General features: G+C 44.5%; 1 protein-coding gene across 2 annotated transcripts in view; it reads right to left on the reverse strand.

Moving 5' to 3' along the window:
- Positions 1-5,189: 5,189 nt before the first annotated feature.
- AIF1 (allograft inflammatory factor 1) overlaps positions 5,190-22,585 on the reverse strand; it is a 59,455-nt gene continuing 42,059 nt past the window's right edge. For both annotated transcript variants that reach the window (XM_070737663.1, XM_070737665.1), the window contains 4 exons: positions 16,118-16,184; positions 11,877-11,918; positions 8,079-8,241; positions 5,190-6,172 (listed from right to left, as the gene is read on the reverse strand). In XM_070737663.1, the coding sequence (XP_070593764.1) occupies positions 16,159-16,184 (26 nt within the window). In that variant the 3' untranslated portion in view covers positions 5,190-6,172; positions 8,079-8,241; positions 11,877-11,918; positions 16,118-16,158. The remainder of the gene's footprint in view (positions 6,173-8,078; positions 8,242-11,876; positions 11,919-16,117; positions 16,185-22,585) is intronic.

Here is a 22,585-nt window from a genome sequence, read left to right on the forward strand (position 1 = left end):
CACTACTGGAGCTTAACAATGTCGACTAAACAATGTCATTTGGCGGGCCCCAGGGGAAGAGCCTTCTCTGTGGCGGCCCCGGCCCTCTGGAGCCAACTCCCCCCAGAGATTAGAACTGCCCCCACCCTCCCTGTCTTTCGTAAACTACTCAAGACTCATTTATACCGCCAGGCATGGGGGAGTTGAGATAGCTCTTCCCCCTAGGCCAGTGATGGCGAACCTATGACACGCGTGTCAGCACTGACACGCGTAGCCATTTTTGGTGACACGCGGCTGCTCCCGAATCTCCCCTCTACTCTGCTGCTGAGAGTCTGGCGGTGGCAAGGAAGAAAGCCAGGGGGCGGGGAGGAAAGCACCCTATGGCAGAGCAGCAGCAGTTCCTCTCCCTGAAGGCAAGAAAGAAATTGGCCAATTGCAGGCCCGCTTTCCCCCCACGCCCCCTGGCTTTCCTCCTCCTCCTCCTCCAGACGCTAAGCTGCAGACCGTATTGGTCCCTTCAGTGCCGCTTTTTTGCCTCTTCGCCGCCCCGCGAGAAGCCTGGAAACCCTGCATGAGCGGCTGGAGGGGACCGTAAGCAAGCCATCAGGACCCCCGCACACTAACTTGCTGACGGCCATGCTGTCCCGGATCGTGGGGAGGGGAGCTCTTCTCCCGCCAAGTGACGGCGAGGCCCTCCCAATGCTTGCCCGCCCAGGCCCCGCACTTGGAGCCGGGGCGACGGGCCTAGCCTCAGCTTACTTGGCCCCAGCGCGGCCGAAGCGTGGGGCGGAGTAGGCGGCGGCTGCTTCAGGCCCGCCCCCGAGCTGAGCTTCCTTTGGCTTCCTTCGAGGCAAAACTGCAAAGCTCACCTGCTGCCTCGAAGGAAGCCAAAGGAAACTCAGCTCAATGAGGATCGGCTGTTGGTCTCTTCAAGCTGCTGCCGCCCACTGCGGAGATCCTTTCGCCCGAACAGAGGCGGCGGCGGTGGGTTCAAGGGACCAACAGCCGGTCCTTTTTGGGGCTGCGTTGTTGCAGCGTCTGAGGCCGCCGCCTCCGCCTCCAGGCGAAGGGATCTCCTCAGTGGGCGACAGCGGCAGGTTTAAGGGACCAACAGCTGGTCCTTTTCGGGGCTGCGTTGTTGCAGCCTCCGAGGCCACCCACCGAGGAGATACCGTCGCCTGGAGGCGGAGGCAGCGGCAGCCTCAGACGCTGCAACAACGCAGCCTCGAAAAGGACCGGCTGTTGGTCCCTTGAACCCCCCGCCACCGCCTCTGTTTAGCCCCCCCCCCAGGAAAGAGTTGCAGCAGGAAAGCAGCGCATTTGAAAAGCGCGCTGCTTTCCCGTAAAGCCGGCTTTCCTGGCTGGCACAGGGCTTTCCCGGGCAGCTGGCTTGAACCTTGTGCCAGTTAGCAAAGCCATCTGCCCGCCGGAGACGTGGAGAGAAAGAAGGGAAAAAGAGGGAGGGAAAGAGGAGAGGAAAGAAGGAGGGAAGGGAGAGAAAAGTGAACGAGAAGGAGAGAGAAAGGGAGGAAGAGGGGAAGGAAGGAAGAGATAAAGGAGAAGAGGAAGAGGAAAAATGAGAGGAGGAGGAGGAAGAGGAGGAAAAGGAGAGGAAGAGGAGGAGGAAAAGGAGAGGAGGAGAAAGCGGAAGAGGAGAAGGAGAAGGAGAAGAGAAGGAGAAGGAGAACCAGAAGGAAATGGAGGAGATGAAGAGGAGGAGAAAAAGGAGAGGAGGAGGAAGAGGAGGAAAAGGAGAGGAAGAGGAGGAGAAAAAGGAGAGGAGGAAGAGGGGGAAAAGGAGATGAAGAGGAGGAGAAAAAGGAGAGGAGGAGGAGGAGAAAGAGGAGGAGGAGAAAGAAAAGCAGGAGAGGAAGAGGAGGAGAAAAAGGAGAGGAGGAGGAAAAGGAGAGGAAGAGGAGGAGCAAAAGGAGAGGAGGAGGAAGAGAAGGAGGAGGAGAAAGAAAAGGAGAAGAGGAAGAGGAAAAATGAGAGGAGGAGGAAGAGGGGGAAAAGGAGGGAAGGAGGAGGAGAAAGAAAAGCAGGAGAGGAAGAGTAGGAGAAAAAGGAGAGGAGGAGGAAGAGGAGGAGAAAAAGGAGAGGAGGAGGAAGAGGAGGAGAAAAAGGAGAGGAAGAAGAGAAGGAGGAGGAGAAAGAAAAGGAGAAGAGGAAGAGGAAAAATGAGAGGAGGAGGAAGAGGAGGAAAAGGAGAGGAAGAGGAGGAGGAAAAGGAGAGGAGGAGGAAGAGAAGGAGGAGGAGAAAGAAAAGCAGGAGAGGAAGAGGAGGAGAAAAAGGAGAGGAGGAGGAAGAGGAGAGGAAGAGGAGTGGAGGAGGAAGAGAAGGAGGAGGAGAAAGAAAAGCAGGAGAGGAAGAGTAGGAGAAGAGTAGGAGAGAGGGAGAGGGAGGGGAAGAGGGGAAGGAAGGAAAAGAGAGAAAGAGAAAAAAGTGGAAGGAAGAGAGAAGGAAAGAAAGGAAGAGAGAGAGGGAGAGAGAGAGAGCAAGAAAGAAAGAGTGAGTGATGAGAGAGGAAGGAAGAGAGTGAGAGAGAGTGAGAGTGGTTTTTTTCTCAAGGTGACACACCACCTGAGTTATGCTCGGGTTTTTGGCAAATTTTGACACACCAAGCTCAAAAGGTTGCCCATCACTGCCCTAGGCCATTGCAAGTTATGCATGGTATGTTTTTGTGTATGTTTGCTTTTATAATAGGGGTTTTTAGTTGTTTTTTATTATTGGATTGTACATGTTGTGTTTATTATTGTTGTTAGCCGCCCCGAGTCTTTGGAGAAGGGCGGCATACAAATCCAATAAATTATTATTAATTATTATTATTATTAAGCTTGCAATAAACCTTTACGTGCATTTGAACTGACTGGATTTCCTGGTTTTCTCAGCTCTTGATAATAGGAGTCCTCGGTTTACAACCCCAATTGAACCTGGAATTTTGGCCACTTGTTAATGGTGAGTATTCTGAGCAGAGACTGGTTACAAGTGGTGTGCCACAAGGGTGTGTTCTGGGTCCTATTCTTTTTAATATGTTTGTGAGTGACATAGGGGAAGGTTTGGCTATTTGCCGATGACTCTAAAGTGTGCAATAGGGTTGATATTCCTGGAGGTGTCTGTAATATGGCAAATGATTTAGCTTTACTAGATAAATGGTCAAAGCAATGGAAACTGCAGTTTAATGTTTCCAAATGTAAAATAATGCACTTGAGGAAAAGGAACCTTCAATCTGAGTATTGTATTGGCAGTTCTGTGTTAGCAAAAACTTCAGAAGAGAAGGATTTAGGGGTAGTGATTTCTGACAGTCTCAAAATGGGTGAACAGTGTGGTCGGGCAGTAGGAAAAGCAAGTAGGATGCTTGGCTGCATAGCTAGAGGTATAACAAGCAGGAAGAGGGAGATTGTGATCCCGCTGTATAGAGTTCTGGTGAAACCACATTTGGAATACTGTGTTCAGTTCTGGAGACCTCACCCAGAAAAAGATATTGACAAAATTGAACAGGTTCAAAGATGGGCTACAAAAATGGTGGAAGGTCTTAAGCCTAAAACATATCAGGAAAGACTGAATGAACTCAATCTGTATAGTCTGGAGGACAGAAGGAAAAGGGGGGACATGATCGAAACATTTAAATATGTTAAAGGGTTAAATAAGGTCCAGGAGGGAAATGTTTTTAATAGGAAAGTGAACACAAGAACAAGGGGACACAATCTGAAGTTAGTTGGGGGAAAGATCAAAAGCAACATGAGAAAATATTATTTTACTGAAAGAGTAGTAGATGCTTGGAACAAACTTCCAGCAGACAAGGTTGGAAAATCCACAGTAACTGAATTTATACATGCCTGGGATAAACATATATCCATCCTAAGATAAAATACAGGGAAGACTAGATGGACCATGAGGGCTTTTTCTGCTGTCAATCTTTCTATGTTTCTATATGTTGTGGTCATTGTTAAGTAGGTTACTGCATGACTTGACTTGATTTTATGATAATTAATAATTCTCCACAGTCATTAAGCTATTCAAAAGATGTTAAGTGAACCAGGTGGTCATTAACTGAATGCAGCATGTCCAATGTCTGGTTTTTGTTTTGCTATTTCTGTTGGAAAATGGCAAAAAAAATATTGCAAATTACGGGATGCCAGACGCAGCCAGAAATGCAAGCCAGTTGTGAATGGGGAGGCATAGACGTAACTGGTAGTAATAAGCAAATTTTGAAGTCTGGTGTAACTTTTCCCGAAGGAGCTTTTGTAAAAAGGAATTTGGCTTTCTTAGTTCCCCCACCCACCCCTGAAAACATATCGCTTTTTATTCAAGAAGCTTCTTTGGTTCTTGGATAAGAAACAAGATGTTTTTAAGGGGAAAAAGCTCAAGAAAGTCTAATTACCTTGTGGAAAAGAACCTTTGGGATAACTGTGATCTAGGTGATTGTGAGAATTTAACAGAGTTGGAAGGGACCTTGGAGGTCTTCTAGTCCAACCCCCACCTGCTTAAGCCGGAAACCCTACACTAGTGATGGTGAACCTTTTTAGCTCAGGTGCCAAAAGGGAGTGCGCGTGTGTGTGATACCATGCATATACATGGCCATACCCATAATGCAATGTTATCCCTCTGCGCATGCTCACAATCTCCACACTGCTCCCTCCCCCACGAATATGCACAGACCTCACTGAAGCCTCTGGACTTCTGGTAGGCTGTTTTTTGCTCTTCCCAGGCTTCAGGAGGCCTTCCTGAACTCAGGGGATGGCGAAAAATGGCCCAATGGGCCAACTGGAAGTTAGTTTCTAAATTTCTGGTTGGGCCATTGGACCATTTTTCTCTGTCCCCAAGAAGCCCAAAATCAGCTGGCCAATACATGTATGCATGCGGGAGCTGACACAGGGCAACACCTCACATGCCCTCAGATATAGCCCCATGTGCCACCTGTGGAATATGTGCCATAGGTTCACCATCATGAACCTATATCATTTCACCCAAACGGTTGTTTTAATATCTTTTTAAAAACATTTAGTAATGGGGCACCCACAGGTTCTGGAGGCAAATCATTCCACTGATTAATTGTCGCAACTGTCAGGAAATTTCTTCTTAGTTTTAGATTGGTTTTCTCTTTGAACCTTGCAACTGGTTGTAAGTCGAGGAGTAACTGGACATGGAACTTGCTGGGGGAACTGAAGTCTAATAAATGTCACAGGTATTAGGCTGGGAAAGACTTTGATGAATTAGCCAGTAAGTAAAAGTTTATTCCCAGGGCATCAGAACAGGGAACTTAGTCCAATAAAAAGAAGAAATAAACACTGGGTTCTTGGGAGAAAAAAGGAACACAGCTTTGCTTTGGCCGTAGAGGAAAAAAAACACAACGTTAGAGACATTTTTTTTTTTGGAAAATGGGCAGTTATTGTATTTACCTCCCTCTGCCAACCCTGTGCTGGAACAGGTAGTCCTTAACCCAATGACCACAACTGAGCCCCACATTTCTGTTGCAAAGCGAGACGTTTGTTAAGTGAGTTTTGCTCCATTTTTTAACCACCTTTCTTGCCACAGTTGTTAAGGGAATCACTGCAGTTGTTAAGCTAGTTAACACAGTTGTTAAGCAAATCTGGCTTCCCAACACTGTCAGAAGGTCACAAAAGGAGATCGCATGACACCACCATCGTCATAACTGAGCTAGTGTGGTCAAGCGTCTGGATTTTGATCACAAAATAGACCGTAAGGATGCTTCAATGGTTGTAAATGTGAAAAAGGGGTGAGAAGTCACTTTTTTCAGTGCTGTTGTAACTTCAAACGGTCACTAAATGAACTGTTGTAAGTCGAGGACAACCTGTATACTGCATATGTGTGTGTGTGTGTGAGAGAGAGAAAGAAAGAGAGTGAGAGTGTGTGAGTTAGTGAAAGTGTGTGTGTGTGTGTGAAAGAGTGTGAGTGAGTGAAAGGAGCCGCTCCGAATCTTCGGAGAAGGGCGGCATACAAATCTAATAAACTATAACTATAAAAAGACAGAGAGAGAGAGAGTGAGAGAGAGAAAGAATGAGTGTGAGAGAGAGTGTGTGTGAGAGTATTGTGTGTTTGTGTGAGAGAGAGACACTGATTGTTCTTTCTTCTATTTTTGGATATGGTTAAGGAAGGTCTGCCATTGTTTTCTTTGGAGCAGGTCCAGTTGGAACTTCCTCCTTCTCTTTCATTTTTTCATACATTAGAATTCTGCAGGGAAAAAAACATGAATTCAAAGAAGGCATGCATAGAAGCAAAATCTCGCTGGAACACATTTGTGCGCATACTAGAGACCCAAAGCTGCATGCGCAGCTCCATTTTTTACTACCGGTGCAGCGTCCTCATCTGTACTGGTAGGAACTCGATACTCCTACTCTGGCCTTTTGCTCTGGAGGTTATCCCAGCTTTGCATACAGCGGGACCCAGGGGAAGAGCCTTCTCTGTGGTGGCCCCGACCCTCTGGAACCAGCTCCCCCCGTAGATTAGAACTTCCCCCACCCTCCTTGCCTTTCGTAAAGTTCTTAATACCCATCTGTGCAGTCAGGCATGGGGGAACTGAGACATCTCCCCCGGGCCTATACAGTTTATACATGGTATGTTTGTGTGTATGTTTGCTTTTAATAATGGGTTTTTTAGTGTTTTTTAAATTATTAGATTTGTTCTTGCATTAGAAACATAGAAACATAGAAGACTGACGGCAGAAAAAGACCTCATGGTCCATCTAGTCTGCCTTATACTATTTCCTGTATTTTATCTTACAATGGATATATGTTTATCCCAGGCATGTTTAAATTCAGTTACTGTGGATTTACCAACCACGTCTGCTGGAAGTTTGTTCCAAGGATCTACTACTCTTTCAGTGAAATAATATTGTCTCACGTTGCTTTTGATCTTCCCCCAACTAACTTCAGATTGTGTCCCCTTGTTCTTGGGTTCACTTTCTTATTAAAAACACTTCCCTCCTGAACCTTATTTAACCCTTTAACATATTTAAATGTTTCGATCATATCCCCCCTTTTCCTTCTGTCCTCCAGACTATACAGATTGAGTTCATGAAGTCTTTCCTGATACGTTTTATGCTTAAGACCTTCCACCATTCTTGTAGCCCGTCTTTGGACCCGTTCAATTTTATCAATATCTTTTTGTAGGTGAGGTCTCCAGAACTGAACACAGTACTCCAAATGTGGTCTCACCAGCGCTCTATATAAGGGGATCACAATCTCCCTCTTCCTGCTTGTTATACCTCTAGCTATGCAGCCAAGCATCCTACTTGCTTTTCCTACCCCTGACCACACTGCTCACCCATTTTGAGACTGTCAGAAATCACTACCCCTAAATCCTTCTCTTCTGAAGTTTTTGCTAACACAGAACTGCCAATGCAACATTGTCTTTGTTATTGTTGTGAGCCGCCCCGAGTCTACAGAGAGGGGTGGCATACAAATCTAATAAATAAATAAATAAATAAATTTTAGGAAGTCTTTCCAGAGCATGATAGCATAGTACACTGCTAAAAAAAATAAAGGGAACACTTAAGCAAAACGATATAACTCCAAGTAAATCAAACTTCTGTGAAATCAAACTGTCCTCTTAGGAAGCAACACTGATTGACAATCAATTTCACATGATGTTGTGCACATTCAACTTTGTACAGAACAAAGTATTCAATGAGAATATTTCATTCATTCAGATCTAGGATGTGTTGTTTGAATGTTCCCTTAATTTTTTTTTTGAGCAGTATATTTTGAGAAAAAGGGTGCCAATGATGATGGTGTTGTCTGCAGATTTAAAGAGTTTTTCATCTATATAGAGGACCTAAAACAGAAGGGGTACCCTACTGCTTTCTTCCCTCTATGTAGATGTGCTTTCATTAAGGATTATACATTGAGTGTGGTTTTGTCAGCCAATTACAAATCCATCTGGTGGTGATGTTATCTTTCCCACATTTTTCTAACTTAATAAGAAGTAGTTTGTGGTCTACTTTGTCAAATGCCTTACTGGAATCCAAGTATACTATGTTCACAGCACTTCTCTGGATCACTAGCTTATGTCATATTGTAAACCATGCAGAGTTAACTTATGGTAAAATGTGTGATTAATAAATTTAATAAATACTCACATTTTAAGGATAGCTGATCGCTTTCCCAGCATCATAGAGACAAAGTCACGATAATTGATGGTTTCACTCATCCCTCCTGTGACCTCAGTGATCATTTTTTTCAATTCTAGGTGGGTCTTGGCTGCACCCAACTTTTCCAACATTCGTTTCATAGCCATGATATCTTGAGGGAAAAAGAGGAACAAGGACATACCATAATAAAAAGGAAGATAAAAGGCACATAAGACGCACTAGCTCTAAGAAAAGATAGGATAGGATAGGAGAAGAGAGGATAAGATAGGATAGGATAGACATTACAATACAATTTATTTGGCCAAGTGTGATTAACAAACAAGGAGTTTGTCTCTGGTGCTGAAGCTCTCAGTGTACATAAAAAAGAAAGAGAGTAATAATAATCAAGAATTGTTGATAATGGTAATAATAATCAATTACATCAATAAGGGGATAGTGGAGAAGATGAAAAGGATAATAATAATAATAATAATAATAATAATAATAATAATACAGCTAGGAAAAATAGGTGAATATACTTAGATATTGTTCTGTCGAGCTCTCTGGTAGAATCCTCCCGAAAATTCACAGATACAAATTTCAGACACACACGTTTGAAAATTCAAAACAATGTTCTTTATACTGAAAATTAAAATAAACTAAGCACTCGTCTCCAAACAAACTGGTAATTTGTACAAGTCCCTTATCAGTTCTGAGATACTTAACTTGCAGCTGTGAAGCAATTCACAGTCCTTCATCTTTCACAAAGTGAAACACACGTTGCCCTGGTTTAGTTTCAAAGCGGGGAAAAATCAGCACACCAAGGTCGAAGTCAGCAAGGCAGGCACGAAACACAACGATCAGATAATCCTCCACAATGGCCAAACCCACAGGCTGCTATTTATAGCAGCCTCACTAATTACCACAGCCCCACCCAACCACAGGTGGGCTCATTTTCTTTGATAATAATCTCTCAGTTGTTGCTGCCTATGCATCGCTCTCCGCATGTGTGGCTGTATCATTAACTCTTGTTCTGAATCCAAGGAGGAGCTAGAGAATTGATCTTCTTCTGAGCTGTCTGCCACACTCTCCTCCTCCCTGTCACTCATGTCTTCTTGATCAGAGGAGCCTTCATCAGCAGATTCCACCAGGAGCAAAACAGGCCTGCGGCATGTGGATGTCTCCCCAACATCCACAGTCCTTGGGGCAGATATAAGATGGTACTGTGGGAATTAGGTGTTCATCAGAATGATGGCATGGGAGAAAAAATCCTGCCCATGTCTAGAAAAAAACCTGCCCGAGTCTTCGGAGAGGGGCGGCATACAAATCTAATAAATTATAACTATAACTATAGTTGTTTTGCCACAAAACAATAGCAGCATCCTTAGGGGAGGAATTGAAACATGTATGTCCATGGCTGTGGCTTAGAGCCACAATTATGGTGATTCACTTAATGACCACAGCAAAAAAAGTCATAAAATTTGGTCATACATGTGATGCTCCACTGAATCCAACCCACGGGGTGCTTCGATTTGGACCATGGGACTGCCCTGGAAACAGAGAAGGACTGGCCTGCAGTGCCTCTGCCAGCAAAAATGGAGCTCAGAGGGTTGCAGGAGGCCGTGCAAGCTGTGAATGGAACTCGGGAGCCCGTTTTCACTGGCAGAGTGCTTGGGCCATCACAGGCACCATCCACACAAATGACCTCAAGCTGACTATGACACTCTGGCCACGCCCACACTCCCTGAGGTAAAAATACAACCCCGATGCTGCCCTCAATAAAATCGATTATGACAACCCTGATCTAGATGAATTGAATCCAAAAGGCAGATCTCTGTTTTCCTAGCACAACCTTTTTCCCCAAAACATTTTCATCTAAATAAGATCTAAAAAGAATGACAAATGAAGTCCCAACTCTCACAAATCAATAAAGTGTGACTAGGCCAGAAGGCAAAACTGCTTTCATTAATTTCCGGTGTGGGGAACACATGCAACACATGTTTATTCAGCACACTGGAGAATGAAGTTAGTCAAATTAATATATATATATTTGTTTAGGGATCATAGCAGAGGTGGGTTGCAGCTGGTTTACACTGGTTCGGGCATACTGGGAGTTAAGATTATGTGCAGTTTGGCAAACTGGCAATGCCATCACTGGCTGGCCCCACGTGTCTCTGCCCCTCCCCTCCCCGTCACTCCTTATCTCCCCTCACCTGCCTTGGCTAGTGGCTTGAGTCTTGCCTGCAGCCCAGTTGCTCTCTGGTTCCTTTGCTTGCTCTCTTGTCCAGACCACATGGTCCCCACGGCCAATCTGATCTCCGTGCTTCGCCTGCTTTCCTGCCCTCGCCATGGTCTACCACACCGGAAATGTGGCCCAGCTAATCTCCCATCCTTGCTCCCTCACCGCGGATGCCCACGAAGGCCTTGGTCGAAGGGCTGCCTCACGGTGCGTACAACAGAGCTTACAAAACTTTCGCCAGACCCATCCTCGAATACAGCTCATCTGTTTGGAACCCATATCGCATCTCAGACATCAACACCCTTGAAAATGTCCAGAGATACTTCACCAGAAGAGCCCTTCACTCCTCCACTCAAAACAGAATACCCTACAAGACTAGACTTTCAATCCTGGGCCTAGAAAGCCTAGAACTAAGATGCCTTAAACAAGATCTAATTATTGCCCACAAGATCATATAGAAACATTGAAGACTGACGGCAGAAAAAGACCTCATGGTCCATCTAGTCTGCCCTTACACTATTTTCTGTATTTTATCTTAGGATGGATATATGTTTATCCCAGGCATGTTTAAATTCAGTTACTGTGGATTTATCTACCACGTCTGCTGGAAGTTTGTTCCAAGGATCTACTACTCTTTCAGTAAAATAATATTTTCTCATGTTGCTTTTGATCTTTCCCCCAACTAACTTCAGATTGTGTCCCCTTGTTCTTGTGTTCACTTTCCTATTAAAAACACTTCCCTCCTGGGCCTTATTTAACCCTTTAACATATTTAATATGCTGCAACGTCCTGCCTGTCGGCGACTACTTCAGCTTCAACCACAACAACACAAGAGTACACAACAGATTTAAACTTAATATTAACTGCTCCAAACTTGACTGTAAAAAAATATGACTTCAGTAACCGAGTTGTCGAAGCGTGGAACTCATTGCTGGACTCCATAGTGTCATCCCCAAACCCCCAACACATTACCCTTAGATTATCCACGGTTGACCTATCCAGATTCCTAAGAGGTCAGTAAGGGGCGAGTACAAGTGCACTAGAGTGCCTTCTGTCCCCTGTCCTATTGCTCTCCTATATCTCCTGTACCTTTCTTCTATTCCTATATCTCTTCTTCTATTCTTTCATTAATATGTTTTATCCCTATATCTTCTCTTCTATTCTTTCTTAGATTTATTTTAGTATGAGTATATCATCTATTACCTTCATTATGTATTTTACTATGTGTATACCCACTAAAACTCTCAATGGGTATTGGACAAAATCAATCAATCAATCAATAAATAAATAAAATAAAATTTTCCAAATGCTGTCAGCTGCCCTGCTCCCTCCCGGTGGTCCTCCAGCCTGCCAGAATGCTGCCTTCTCTGTTTGTGGAAGATACGGTCTCTCTGCAACTGGCCGAGAAGGGCACCGGCAAGGGAAGAGGTTTATAAAGCATGGGGGTTCATGGAGCATTTTAATCACTGTACTGCAAATTTATGAACACAGACCAGAAAGATTATGGTGCATATAGAAAAATATTTCTGGGTCGATTAGTGTGAATCTTATCTATCGGTAACACTTACCTATATCACCTTGTGCATTGAGATCAAATTCCATATACTTCTCTGCAAAGGAAAGCAGGTCAAGAGCACATTATAAGTCTATCCACTCCATTATAAATTCCAATTTTGAGGAATTGGAATAACAGCCATAAGAAATCAGGAACTAGGATAGAATTCAAAAGCATTGTAAGTTTATTCTGTGTTACCTATACACAAAAATCTTCTAATGGTCAGTGCAAAATAGCACCAGATAAGAGTCAGTGGATTTCATGGGGTGGGGCTGGACTTAGGCCACTTTCAGGGGCATAAGAACTCTAGGCTGATGATAATAATAATAATAGCAATAGCAACAGAATTTAGATTTATCTGTATTCTTCAGAGTATAAGGTGCACCTTTTCATGCCTCCAAAAGGGGGTGAAAACTTGGGTCTGTCTTATACTCCAAATGTAGCCCCACCCAGCCAAACCCACCCTTTGGCCTCTACCTCCCAGCAATTTACCTCCTTGCAACAAATATTTATTTATTTATTTTTATTTTATTTATTAATAGAGTTGAAAGGGACCGTTAGGTCATTGAGCCCAACCCCCTGCCTGAGCAGGAAACCCTACAGCACCCCAGCCAAATGGAAGTCCAATCTCCTCTTGAAGGTGTCCAGAGTTGGGGAGTTCACCACCTCCCCTGGCAGGCAGTTCCATTGGTTGATCGCTCTGACCGTCAGGAAGTTCTTCCTTATTTCCAGGTTGAATCTCTCCTTGGTCAGCTTCCAACCATTGTTCCTCGTCCGGCCCTCTGGTGCCCTGGGGAATAAAGAGACCCCCTCCTCACCGTGGCAACCCCTCAAGTATCTGTAAACTGCTATCATGTCCCCTCTAGACCTTCTTTTTTCTAGGCTGTCTATGCCCAGTTCTCTCAATCTCTCTTCGTAAGTCTTGGTTTCGAGTCCCCTAATCATTTTGGTTGCTCTTTTTTGCACCTTCTCCAGCGCAGAGTCTGATTAGGACAAGTAACTGATTATTGGCCTACTGACCAGCAGCTGATTGAAGTTGCAGGCAGGCCTAAGTGCTAAAATGAAAGGGAAATTAAAGCTGCAAATAGGCAAATTGCTGGAAGGGAGAGGCAGAGGCAGAATTGTATTTTCTTGTGCTATTCAGTTGCTGAAACTGGATACAAGGAGATAAGTCAATAACTATAAATGTCTATAGCAGTGATGGCGAACCTTTTTTTTCTCTGATGCCAAAAGAATGTGGGCATGTGCTATTGCACATTGGCGAGTGCCCACACCCATAATTTAATGCCGGGGGAGGGCAAAAACAGCTTCCCCTGGTGGCTGGAAATGGCCTGTTTCCCGACGTCTGGTGGGCCCAGTAGGCTCGTGTTTCACTCTTCCAAGGCTCCAAAGACATCCGTGGAGCTGGGGGAGGGTAAAAACGCCCTCCCCACCCCCTGGAGGCTCTCTGGAAGCCAAAAATGCCCGCCCAGTGTCTCTGTTCAATCAAAAAATCAGCTGGCTGGCATACACATGCACATTTGAACTGAGCTAGGACAACGGCTCATGTGCCAGCAGATATGGCTCCGCATGCCACCTGCGACACCCGTGCCATAGGTTCGCCATCACTGGTCTATAGAATGTTCAAATTATTAGTTATTTTTTAGAGACTGCTTTATTATTGTTCTAGGCAAATTAACAAAGTGAAGAAGCTTTTTAAAATAAATGCTTGACCTGAAGAGCTCAGTGGTTTTGTATCTTCCTTTAAATAGCAGAGAATAATGTATACTTCTAGAAAACCACATCAATTTTAACAGCATCTGTACAAGTATAATCTGAAATGTAACAGCGTCCTGCTTTAGTATTAAGATAAAGCAGCTGAGTTAAACCCTGACTTAGTCATGTTTGGAGTAGATCTATTTAAATAATTGGGAGGAGTTAGTGCCACCATATTTAAGAAAACCTTCGGGCATTAATATACTGCCATAATGTATATTTCTCAATTTCTTCGCTATTTCTATAGGTCAGGCAGACATGCACTGCATGTGTGTATGTTACAGCAGACAGTGTATATCATCTGTACTGTTTGCTGGAGGCAAATTGCTGGGAGGCAGAGGCAGATTATTTTCCCCTTGTTTTCCTCCCCCGAAACTAAGGTGTGTCTTATACTTTGGTGCATCTTATACTCCAGAAGACGGCATATACCGCTTCATAGTGCTTTTACAGCCCTCTCTAAGCACTTTACAGAGTCAGCCTATTGCCCCCAACAATCTGGGTCCTCATTTTACCTATCTAGGAAGGATGGAAGGCTGAGTCAACCTTGAGCCAGTGAGATTTGAACTGCTGAACTGCAGCTAGCAGTCAGCTGAAATAGCCTGCATTGCTGCACCCTAACCACAGTGCCACCTTGGTGATGCATTTCACACACACACACACACACACACACACACCCACACACACACCAGTGTTCCCTCTAATTTTTTTGGGGGGTGGGCGGAAAAGTATAGTGTCTGAGCGGCAGTCCCTTCGGGACTGGGCGGCACAAAAATAATAAATAAATAAATAAATACACACATACATAAACAAACAAACAAACAAACAAACAAACAAACAAACAAATAAAAAACCCACCCTGTTTTGCCTCAGAGAATTTCAAAATAAAATACTGTACTGTGTGTCTATAACAGTGAGCTCATAATAGGGCAACTCTATCAATATCAAAATGCCACTTAAATAGTTGAGCTAGTTTCAAACTAGATTTTGATTTTCTTTCTCTCTTCCTTACTCCCATTCTTTTTCTTTCTCTTTTCCTTCCTCTCTTTTTTCTATCTGTTTCTCTCTCTTCCTCTCTTCCTCTCTCTCTCCTTCCCTCTCACTCTTTCCCTCGGCTTCTGGGCAGGTTTGGAAAACTCTGAGTTGATGATGATTTTTAAGTGAGCGATTGCTCACTGCTCAGCTTAGAGGGAACTATGACACACACACACACACACCTTTGGGCATAGTCTGTTCATCTCCGACTTAGTGAATGCACCAAAGATGCTTTTTTAAAAAGGCCATTGGCTTTTCTTGTTTTTTTCCCTTTGAAAGCCTTTCCCTTCTCATCCAAGAAGCTTCTTCAGTTCTAACTGAATGGTGGGGAATGGAAGGATATATATTCTTTGCAGTCATCTGGTGGTTAGTTCTCTCAGAGTCATTGAGGCCACTTGGAGGTTTATCGATATTCTCAGAGTCCCCTGAATCAGAGTGTGTAAATGAGTGTGGAGCCTTCTTGGGTCTGCTGAAAGAACTGCATTGTAGACAGGAGATAGATGGTGTCGTGCCCCTTTCCCCTCCATTGAAAGATGATTATTCAATTTTAACATAGATGGCCTCTTGGACCCCTCTTTCTGATAGAAACATAGAAACATAGAAGTCTGACGGCAGAAAAAGACCTCATGGTCCATCTAGTCTGCCCTTATACTATTTTCTGTATTTTATCTTAGGATGGATATATGTTTATCCCAGGCATGTTTAAATTCAGTTACTGTGGATTTGTCTACCACGTCTGCTGGAAGTTTGTTCCAAGGATCTACTACTCTTTCAGTAAAATAATATTTTCTCATGTTGCTTTTGATCTTTCCCCCAACTAACTTCAGATTGTGTCCCCTTGTTCTTGTGTTCACTTTCCTATTAATAACACTTCCCTCCTGAACCTTATTTAACCCTTTAATATATTTAAATGTTTCGATCATGTCCCCCCTTTTCCTTCTGTCCTCCAGACTATACAGATTGAGTTCATTAAGTCTTTCCTGATACGTTTTATGCTTAAGACCTTCCACCATTCTTGTAGCCCGTCTTTGGACCCGTTCAATTTTGTCAATATCTTTTTGTAGGTGAGGTCTCCAGAACTGAACACAGTATTCCAAATGTGGTCTCACCAGCATTCTATATAGCGGGATCATAATCTCCCTCTTCCTGCTTGTTATACCTCTAGCTATGCAGCCAAGCATCCTACTTGCTTTCCCTACCGCCTGACTGCACTGTTCACCCATTTTGAGACTGTTAGAAATCATTACCCCTAAATCCTTTTCTTTTGAAGTTTTTGCTAACACAGAACTGCCAATACAATACTCAGATTGAGGATTCCTTTTCCCCAAGTGCATTATTTTACATTTGGAAACATTAAACTGCAGTTTCCATTTAAGAAATTTGGAATAGATCTGTTCTACTCTGCCAAACTGCAATATTCCATTCCACCCTTCCCATTACTTCAGTTCTGTCACCGATATCACTTACTTTTAAATATTTCTAGCTTTTCAGCCAGGTCTTCATCTGTGCTATATTTTGGGCTCTCCAAGAATTCCTGTTGGAGGCCAGGGAGAGAAAAAAAAGTAGTTTAGAGTGGAGTACAACACAACAGAAAGCAAAGAGGCAGTTTGAGGGTGAGTATCAACTCACAATAGCATCCAATAGAATTCTTTATTGGCCAAATGTGATTGGACACACAAAGAATTTGTCTTTGGTGCATATGCTCTCAGTGTTCGTAAAAGAAAAGGTCGTTTGTGATTGCCGTAATTTAAGACTGGCAGATAAAAGACATTTTGGGGAGAATCTAGGCAGGAAAAAGATATTAATATTTAATTGAACTGGACATTAATTTTTTAAAAAAGTTTTGAGAGGTTTCAGAAAGTATTTAGATTGCCTTAAAATGGCCAGCCCTAATATATAAAAGCAAAGCCCTACACCTAGGCAAGAAGAACCCAAAACTCATATACAGACTGGGAGAAGCCACACTTGACAGTAGTGACTGTGAGAGAGATCTCGGCATCTTGGTGGATAACCAACTTAATATGAGCTAGCAATGTGCAACGGTGGCTAAAAAAGCTAACACAATCTTAAACTGCATCAACAGAGGGATAGACTAGGGAAGTGCTAATATCACCATATAATGCCCTAGTCAGACCACACCTGGAGTATTGCATTCAGTTCTGGTCACCTCACTACAAAAAGGGCACAGAAGAGAGCAACCAAAATAATAAAGGGACTAGAAACCAAGACATACAAAGAGAGGTTGCTGTAACTGTAAAGTGTTGGTTATGACCTATAAAGCCCTTCATGGCACAGGGCCAGATTATCTCCGGGACCGCCTTCTGCCGCACGAATCCCAGCGACCAATTAGGTCCCACAGAGTTGGCCTTCTCCGGGTCCCGTCAACTAAACAATGTCGTTTGGCAGGACCCAGGGGAAGAGCCTTCTCTGTGGCGGCCCCGGCCCTCTGGAACCAACTCCCCCCAGAGATTAGAATAGCCCCCACCCTTCTTGCCTTTCGCAAGCTTCTTAAAACCCACCTCTGTCGTCAGGCATGGGGGAATTAAGATATTCTTTCCCCCTAGGCTTCCACAATTTATGTATGGTACGTTTGTATGTATGATTGGTTTTAAAATAAGGGTTTTTAGCTTCTTTAGTATTGGATTGTCGCATGTTGTTTTTTACTACTGTTGTTAGCCGCCCCGAGTCTACGGAGAGGGGCAGCATACAAATCCAATAAAATGAATGAAAAAAATGAAATGAACTGGGCATGGATAGTCTAGCAAAAGGAGGGCTGGGGGGGGGACGACACAATTTTCCAGGGCACCAGAGGGCCAGACCAGGAGCAACGGATGGAAGCTGACCAAGGAGAGATTCAACCTGGAAATAAGGAAGAACTTCCTGACAGTAAAAGCGATCAACCATTGAAATGGCCTGCCAGTAGAGGTTGTGAACACCCCAACACTCGACATGTTCAAAAAAAGATTGGACTGCCACATGACTGGGGTGGTGTAGGGTCTCCTTCTTGAGCAGGGGGTTGAACTAGATGACCCACAGGGCCCCTTTCACCTAATAAATAAATATGCAATTAAAACATTGTTGATATTCCAATGCAGCTGGCTGCACTTCCAGCTGCTGAAATCACTGGCTGATATCTAAATGCAGAGGGAGGGCCATCTGTGGCAGAAGGGGGTCTAGGACAACTCACTGTGGCCAACTTGCCATGGCCAACTCACTAGGGGACAGCAGTTACTCTGGCATCCAAGATGGAATAAAATCACTGAAGAAAGGATGCAAAAGGAAGGATAAAATGAAAGGCGAATGGCAAATGTTACAGTTGTTTAATTATTCTAAATAATGAAATTGAATTGTTGAACAGTTTCACAGCATGTTGTCCCATGGTGAGTTGTCCCAGGGAGTATGAACAAGTAGATGGGAAGTGTGATCACATAATGAAAGCCTTGAAGCTTCAATCACCTGGACATGGATACCACCTTAAATGTTTGACCCCTTTGAATATAAAGTCGCATTATTATATGTGTATAATAATGTGCTGTATTTTGTTCTATTTTAACATTAATCTCTCTTCTGCCTGCTTGCCTCTCTGTCCATCCATCCATCCATCCATCCATCCATCCATCCATCCATCCATCCATCCATCCATCCATCCTTATCTATCTGTCTGCCTGCCTGCCTGCCTGCCTACCTATCCATCCATTTACCCACCCACCCACCTACCTACCCATCTTTCTATCTATATATCCATGCATACATGTGCCCACCCACCTACCTACCTATCGGTCTATCTATACATCCATGCACCCATTCATACACTTACACATCCATCCACTTACACATCCACCCATTCACCCACCCACCTACCTACCGGTACCTACCTATCCATTGTTCTATCTATATATCCATGCATGCATCCACCCACCCACTCATGTACCCATCTATCTATCCGTACACTGGTTGCCGATCAGTTTCCGATCACAATTCAAAGTGTTGGTTATGACCTATAAAGCCCTTCATGGCATCGGATCAGAATATCTCCGGGACCGCCTTCTGCCGCACGAATCCCAGCGACCAGTTAGGTCCCACAGAGTTGGTCTTCTCCGGGTCCCATCGACTAAACAATGTCATTTGGCGGGACCCAGGGGAAGAGCCTTCTCTGTGGCGGCCCCGACCCTCTGGAATCAACTCCCCCCGGAGATTAGGATTGCCCCCACCCTCCTTGCCTTTCGTAAACTCCTCAAAACCCACCTCTGCCGTCAGGCATGGGGGAATTGAGACATCTCCCCTGGCCTATATAGTTTATGCATGGTATGTTTGTGTGTATGTTTTTGTTTTTTTAATAAGGGTTTTTTAGTGACTTTTAAATTATTAGATTTGTTATACATTGTTTTATTGTTGTGAGCCGCCCGAGTCTACGGAGAGGGGCGGCATACAAATCTAATTAATAATAATAATAATAATAATAATAATAATAATAATAATAATACATCCATGTATCCATCAATCCACTCACCCACCTACCTACCTACCCATCTCTCTATACATACATCCATGCATTCCCCATCCATCCATCTATCCATCCACTCAGATCTATCCATCTATCCATCTATCCACCCACCCACCCATCCACTCACCCACCCACTACCTACCCATACATTGATTGATTGATTTGATTTGATTTATAGGCCGCCCTTCTCCTTGCGGACTCAGGGCGGCTCACAAGAATAAAAATAGATACAATGACAATAATGCTATAAAAACAATAAAAATGCCATAAACCCACAATAAAAACAGACAATCATTCCTCTTTCATACACATGGCTGGAGCGAAGCTTTCGCTCACGGTCCCCAGGCCTGCCGGCATAGATGTGTTTTTAATGCCTTTTGAAAGGCAAGGAGAGTGGGGGCGGTGTGAATCTCCGGGGGGATTTGGTTCCAGAGGACCAGTAAATAAATCTATCTAATTTACCTATCTGATCATCTTCCTTGAACTTTAGCAAGTGAAACAATCAAAACATGATTAGGAAATAGGATTGAAGAGGGTTGCCATGACAAAATTATTTTTACTCTTTTTAACAAGTATCATTGCTATTTTCTGCTGATGTTCTTGGTGATGGTGAACATAGATATTTTCAAGACAGATACATTTCTGAATATATCCCAACTTTTCCGGTGAAGATTGTACATTAGAAGTTTTGTCATTGTTGAAGGTAGCGAGGAATCTGGTAAGGAAAACTGAAATGATGGCCCTCCAGCTCACAGGTTGCCTAGTGTTATAAACTATTGTAGCCACTAGGGGGCAGCTAAACTATAAGGTTAGGTAACTTGTTGGGCCAGGGACAAAACTAGAATTTCAACAGAGTTGGGTGGATGAGAATTGGTTTTATTGCCAGCATACATTTTTGACCATAAAAATGTACTTATTTTATGGAAAAACGTTGCAATTGATGAGCCAGCTTTTCTAACACTAGACAAGGAGGCCTAAGTACAGTCGGTACCTCTACTTACGAACGCCTCTATTTACGAACTGTTCTAGATAAGAACCGGGTATTCAAGATTTTTTTGCCTCTTCTCAAGAACCATTTTCCACTTACAAATCCGAGCCGTCAAAACTGTAACCGGAAAAGATGGGGAGAAGCCTCTGTGGGGGCCTCTCTAGGAATCTGCTGGGAGGACATAGGGCTGGAAAAGGCGGGGAGAAGCCTCTGTGGGGCCTCTCTAGGAATCTCCTGGGAGGAAATAGGGCTGGAAAAGGTGGGGAGAAGCCTCTGTGGGGCCTCTCTAGGAGTCTTCTGGAGGAAAGAGGGCTGGAAAAGGCGGGGAGAAGCCTCTGTGGGGCCTCTCTAGGAATCTCCTGGGAGGAAATAGGGCTGGAAAAGGTGGGGAGAAGCCTCTGTGGGGCCTCATCTAGGAATCTGCTGGGAGGAAATAGGGCTGGAAAAGGCAGGGAGAAGCCTCTGTGGGGCCTCTCTAGGAGTCTTCTGGGAGGAAAGAGGGCCGGAAAAGGTGGGAGAGAAGCCTCAATCAGAGCCCACAGGGTTGGCCTTCTCCAGGTCCTGTTTGACCAAACAGTGTGGAGTGGCGGGACCGCAGGGGAGGGCCTTCTCTGTGGTGGCACCAGCCCTCTGGAACCAGCTATCCTCAGAGATCCACACCGCCCCCACCCTCCTGGCCTTCTGGAAGGCCTTAAAAAGATAGTTTTGCTGGCAGGCCTAGGACCATTGAGCTATCAAAGGAGCTGGCTGTGATCCAACCACAACAGGCAGGGATGGGGGAGAGAGTGCAGGTAAGACACAGCACCATGACAAGGAACCTTTTGGCTGGAATGCTGCACGCAAGAAACCTTTCTCCCTTTCCCCTCCAAGAGGCTGGCAGGTGTGATGAGCCTCATGAAGACTCATTTCTGGTGGAGTTTGGAAGAGAGAAAGATTTCTTGCATCTCGTTTCTCCGCTGTCCCACTCTCCCTACCTGGCACTCCCTCTCGCCAGCTGAGATCGACAGGGCAGATTCAGGAGCTGAATCCACTGGCTGCCTCCCAGGAACAGAGGAACAACATGAGAAATGGGCTCTCCTCTCTCTCTCTTCTTCTCCTCTCTCTCTTCTTCTCCTGAGTGGTAGCGGTGCATCTGGCTCACCAAATCTGGCCTGCTGATCTTTGACACACAGCTGCCACTCGGGAGAAGAAGAGAGAGAAGAGGCACTGCGAGGGAGCCCATTACTCACATTATTTTCTTGGGCACCTTATTTTCCTCATTTCAGAAGTTAGCAACAGCAATAGGGTTTAGACTTATATACCACTTCACAGGGAATTTCAGTGACTGAGTGAGGGGATTAGAACCAGGTCTTCTCATATCTAGTTCAACACCTTCATCTTAGGCCAATCCCCTGTCTCAGGCCAAAAATCATGACTAGTGTTGGGCGAACCGAACTTGCACAGTTTGGGTTCGTACTGAACTTCGCGGTGTTCGGCAAGCCGAACCCGAATCCGAACTTTTTAAAAGTTTGGGTTTGAGTTCGGCGTTCATGCCGAACACTGCGAAGCATAGTTCCCTCTAAGCTGAGCAGTGAGCAATCGCTCACTTAAAAATCATCATCAACTCAGAGTTTTCCAAACCTGCCCAGAAGCCGAGAGGGAAAGAGTGAGAGGGAAGGAGAGAGAGAGGAAGAGAGGAAGAGAGAGAAACAGATAGAAAAAAGAGAGGAAGGAAAAGAGAAAGAAAAAGAATGGGAGTAAGGAAGAGAGAAAGAAAATCAAAATCTAGTTGAAACTAGTTCAACTATTTAAGTGGCATTTTGATATTGATAGAGTTGCCCTATTATGAGCTCACATTGTTATAGACACACAGTACAGTATTTTATTTTGAAATTCTCTGAGGCAAAACAGGGTGGGTTTTTTATTTGTTTGTTTGTTTGTTTATTTATTTTATTTATTTATTATTTCTGTGCCGCCCAGTCCCGAAGGGACTTGCCGCTCAGACACTATACTATTCCGCCCCCACCCACCCACCCCTCCCAAAAAAATTAGAGGGAACACTGCTGCGAAGCGCCGCCGCCCGGCTGTCATCTGCTGAAAAGAACACCGGGGAGCTGTCAGCCGGTCAGGAGGCTGTGAGGAAGGCGCAAAAGGAGGCGGGGAATCCCACAATAGGATTCCGGGGGAGCGGAGCTTTGGCTGGCTGAAACGGGGAGTTGAGGAGGAAATAAAACCCACGCACTAGGAAGGAGTCTCTGTGACGTCAAGCCCCGCCCCCCGGAATCCCATCGGGAGATTCCCCACCTCCTTTTCCTTGCAGTGCTGCTGCGGCATCCTTTTCCATAAAAATTTGTAGTATTTCCAGAAGGGTTCGGGTTTTGGCGAACTTACCCGAACTCCGCCGCCAAGTTCGGGTAAGTTCTCCGAACCTGAACTTCGTTGGGTTTGCCCAACACTAATCATG

The sequence above is a fragment of the Erythrolamprus reginae genome, chromosome 2 (assembly GCF_031021105.1).
Source record: "Erythrolamprus reginae isolate rEryReg1 chromosome 2, rEryReg1.hap1, whole genome shotgun sequence".
Taxonomy (NCBI): Eukaryota; Metazoa; Chordata; class Lepidosauria; order Squamata; family Dipsadidae; genus Erythrolamprus; species Erythrolamprus reginae.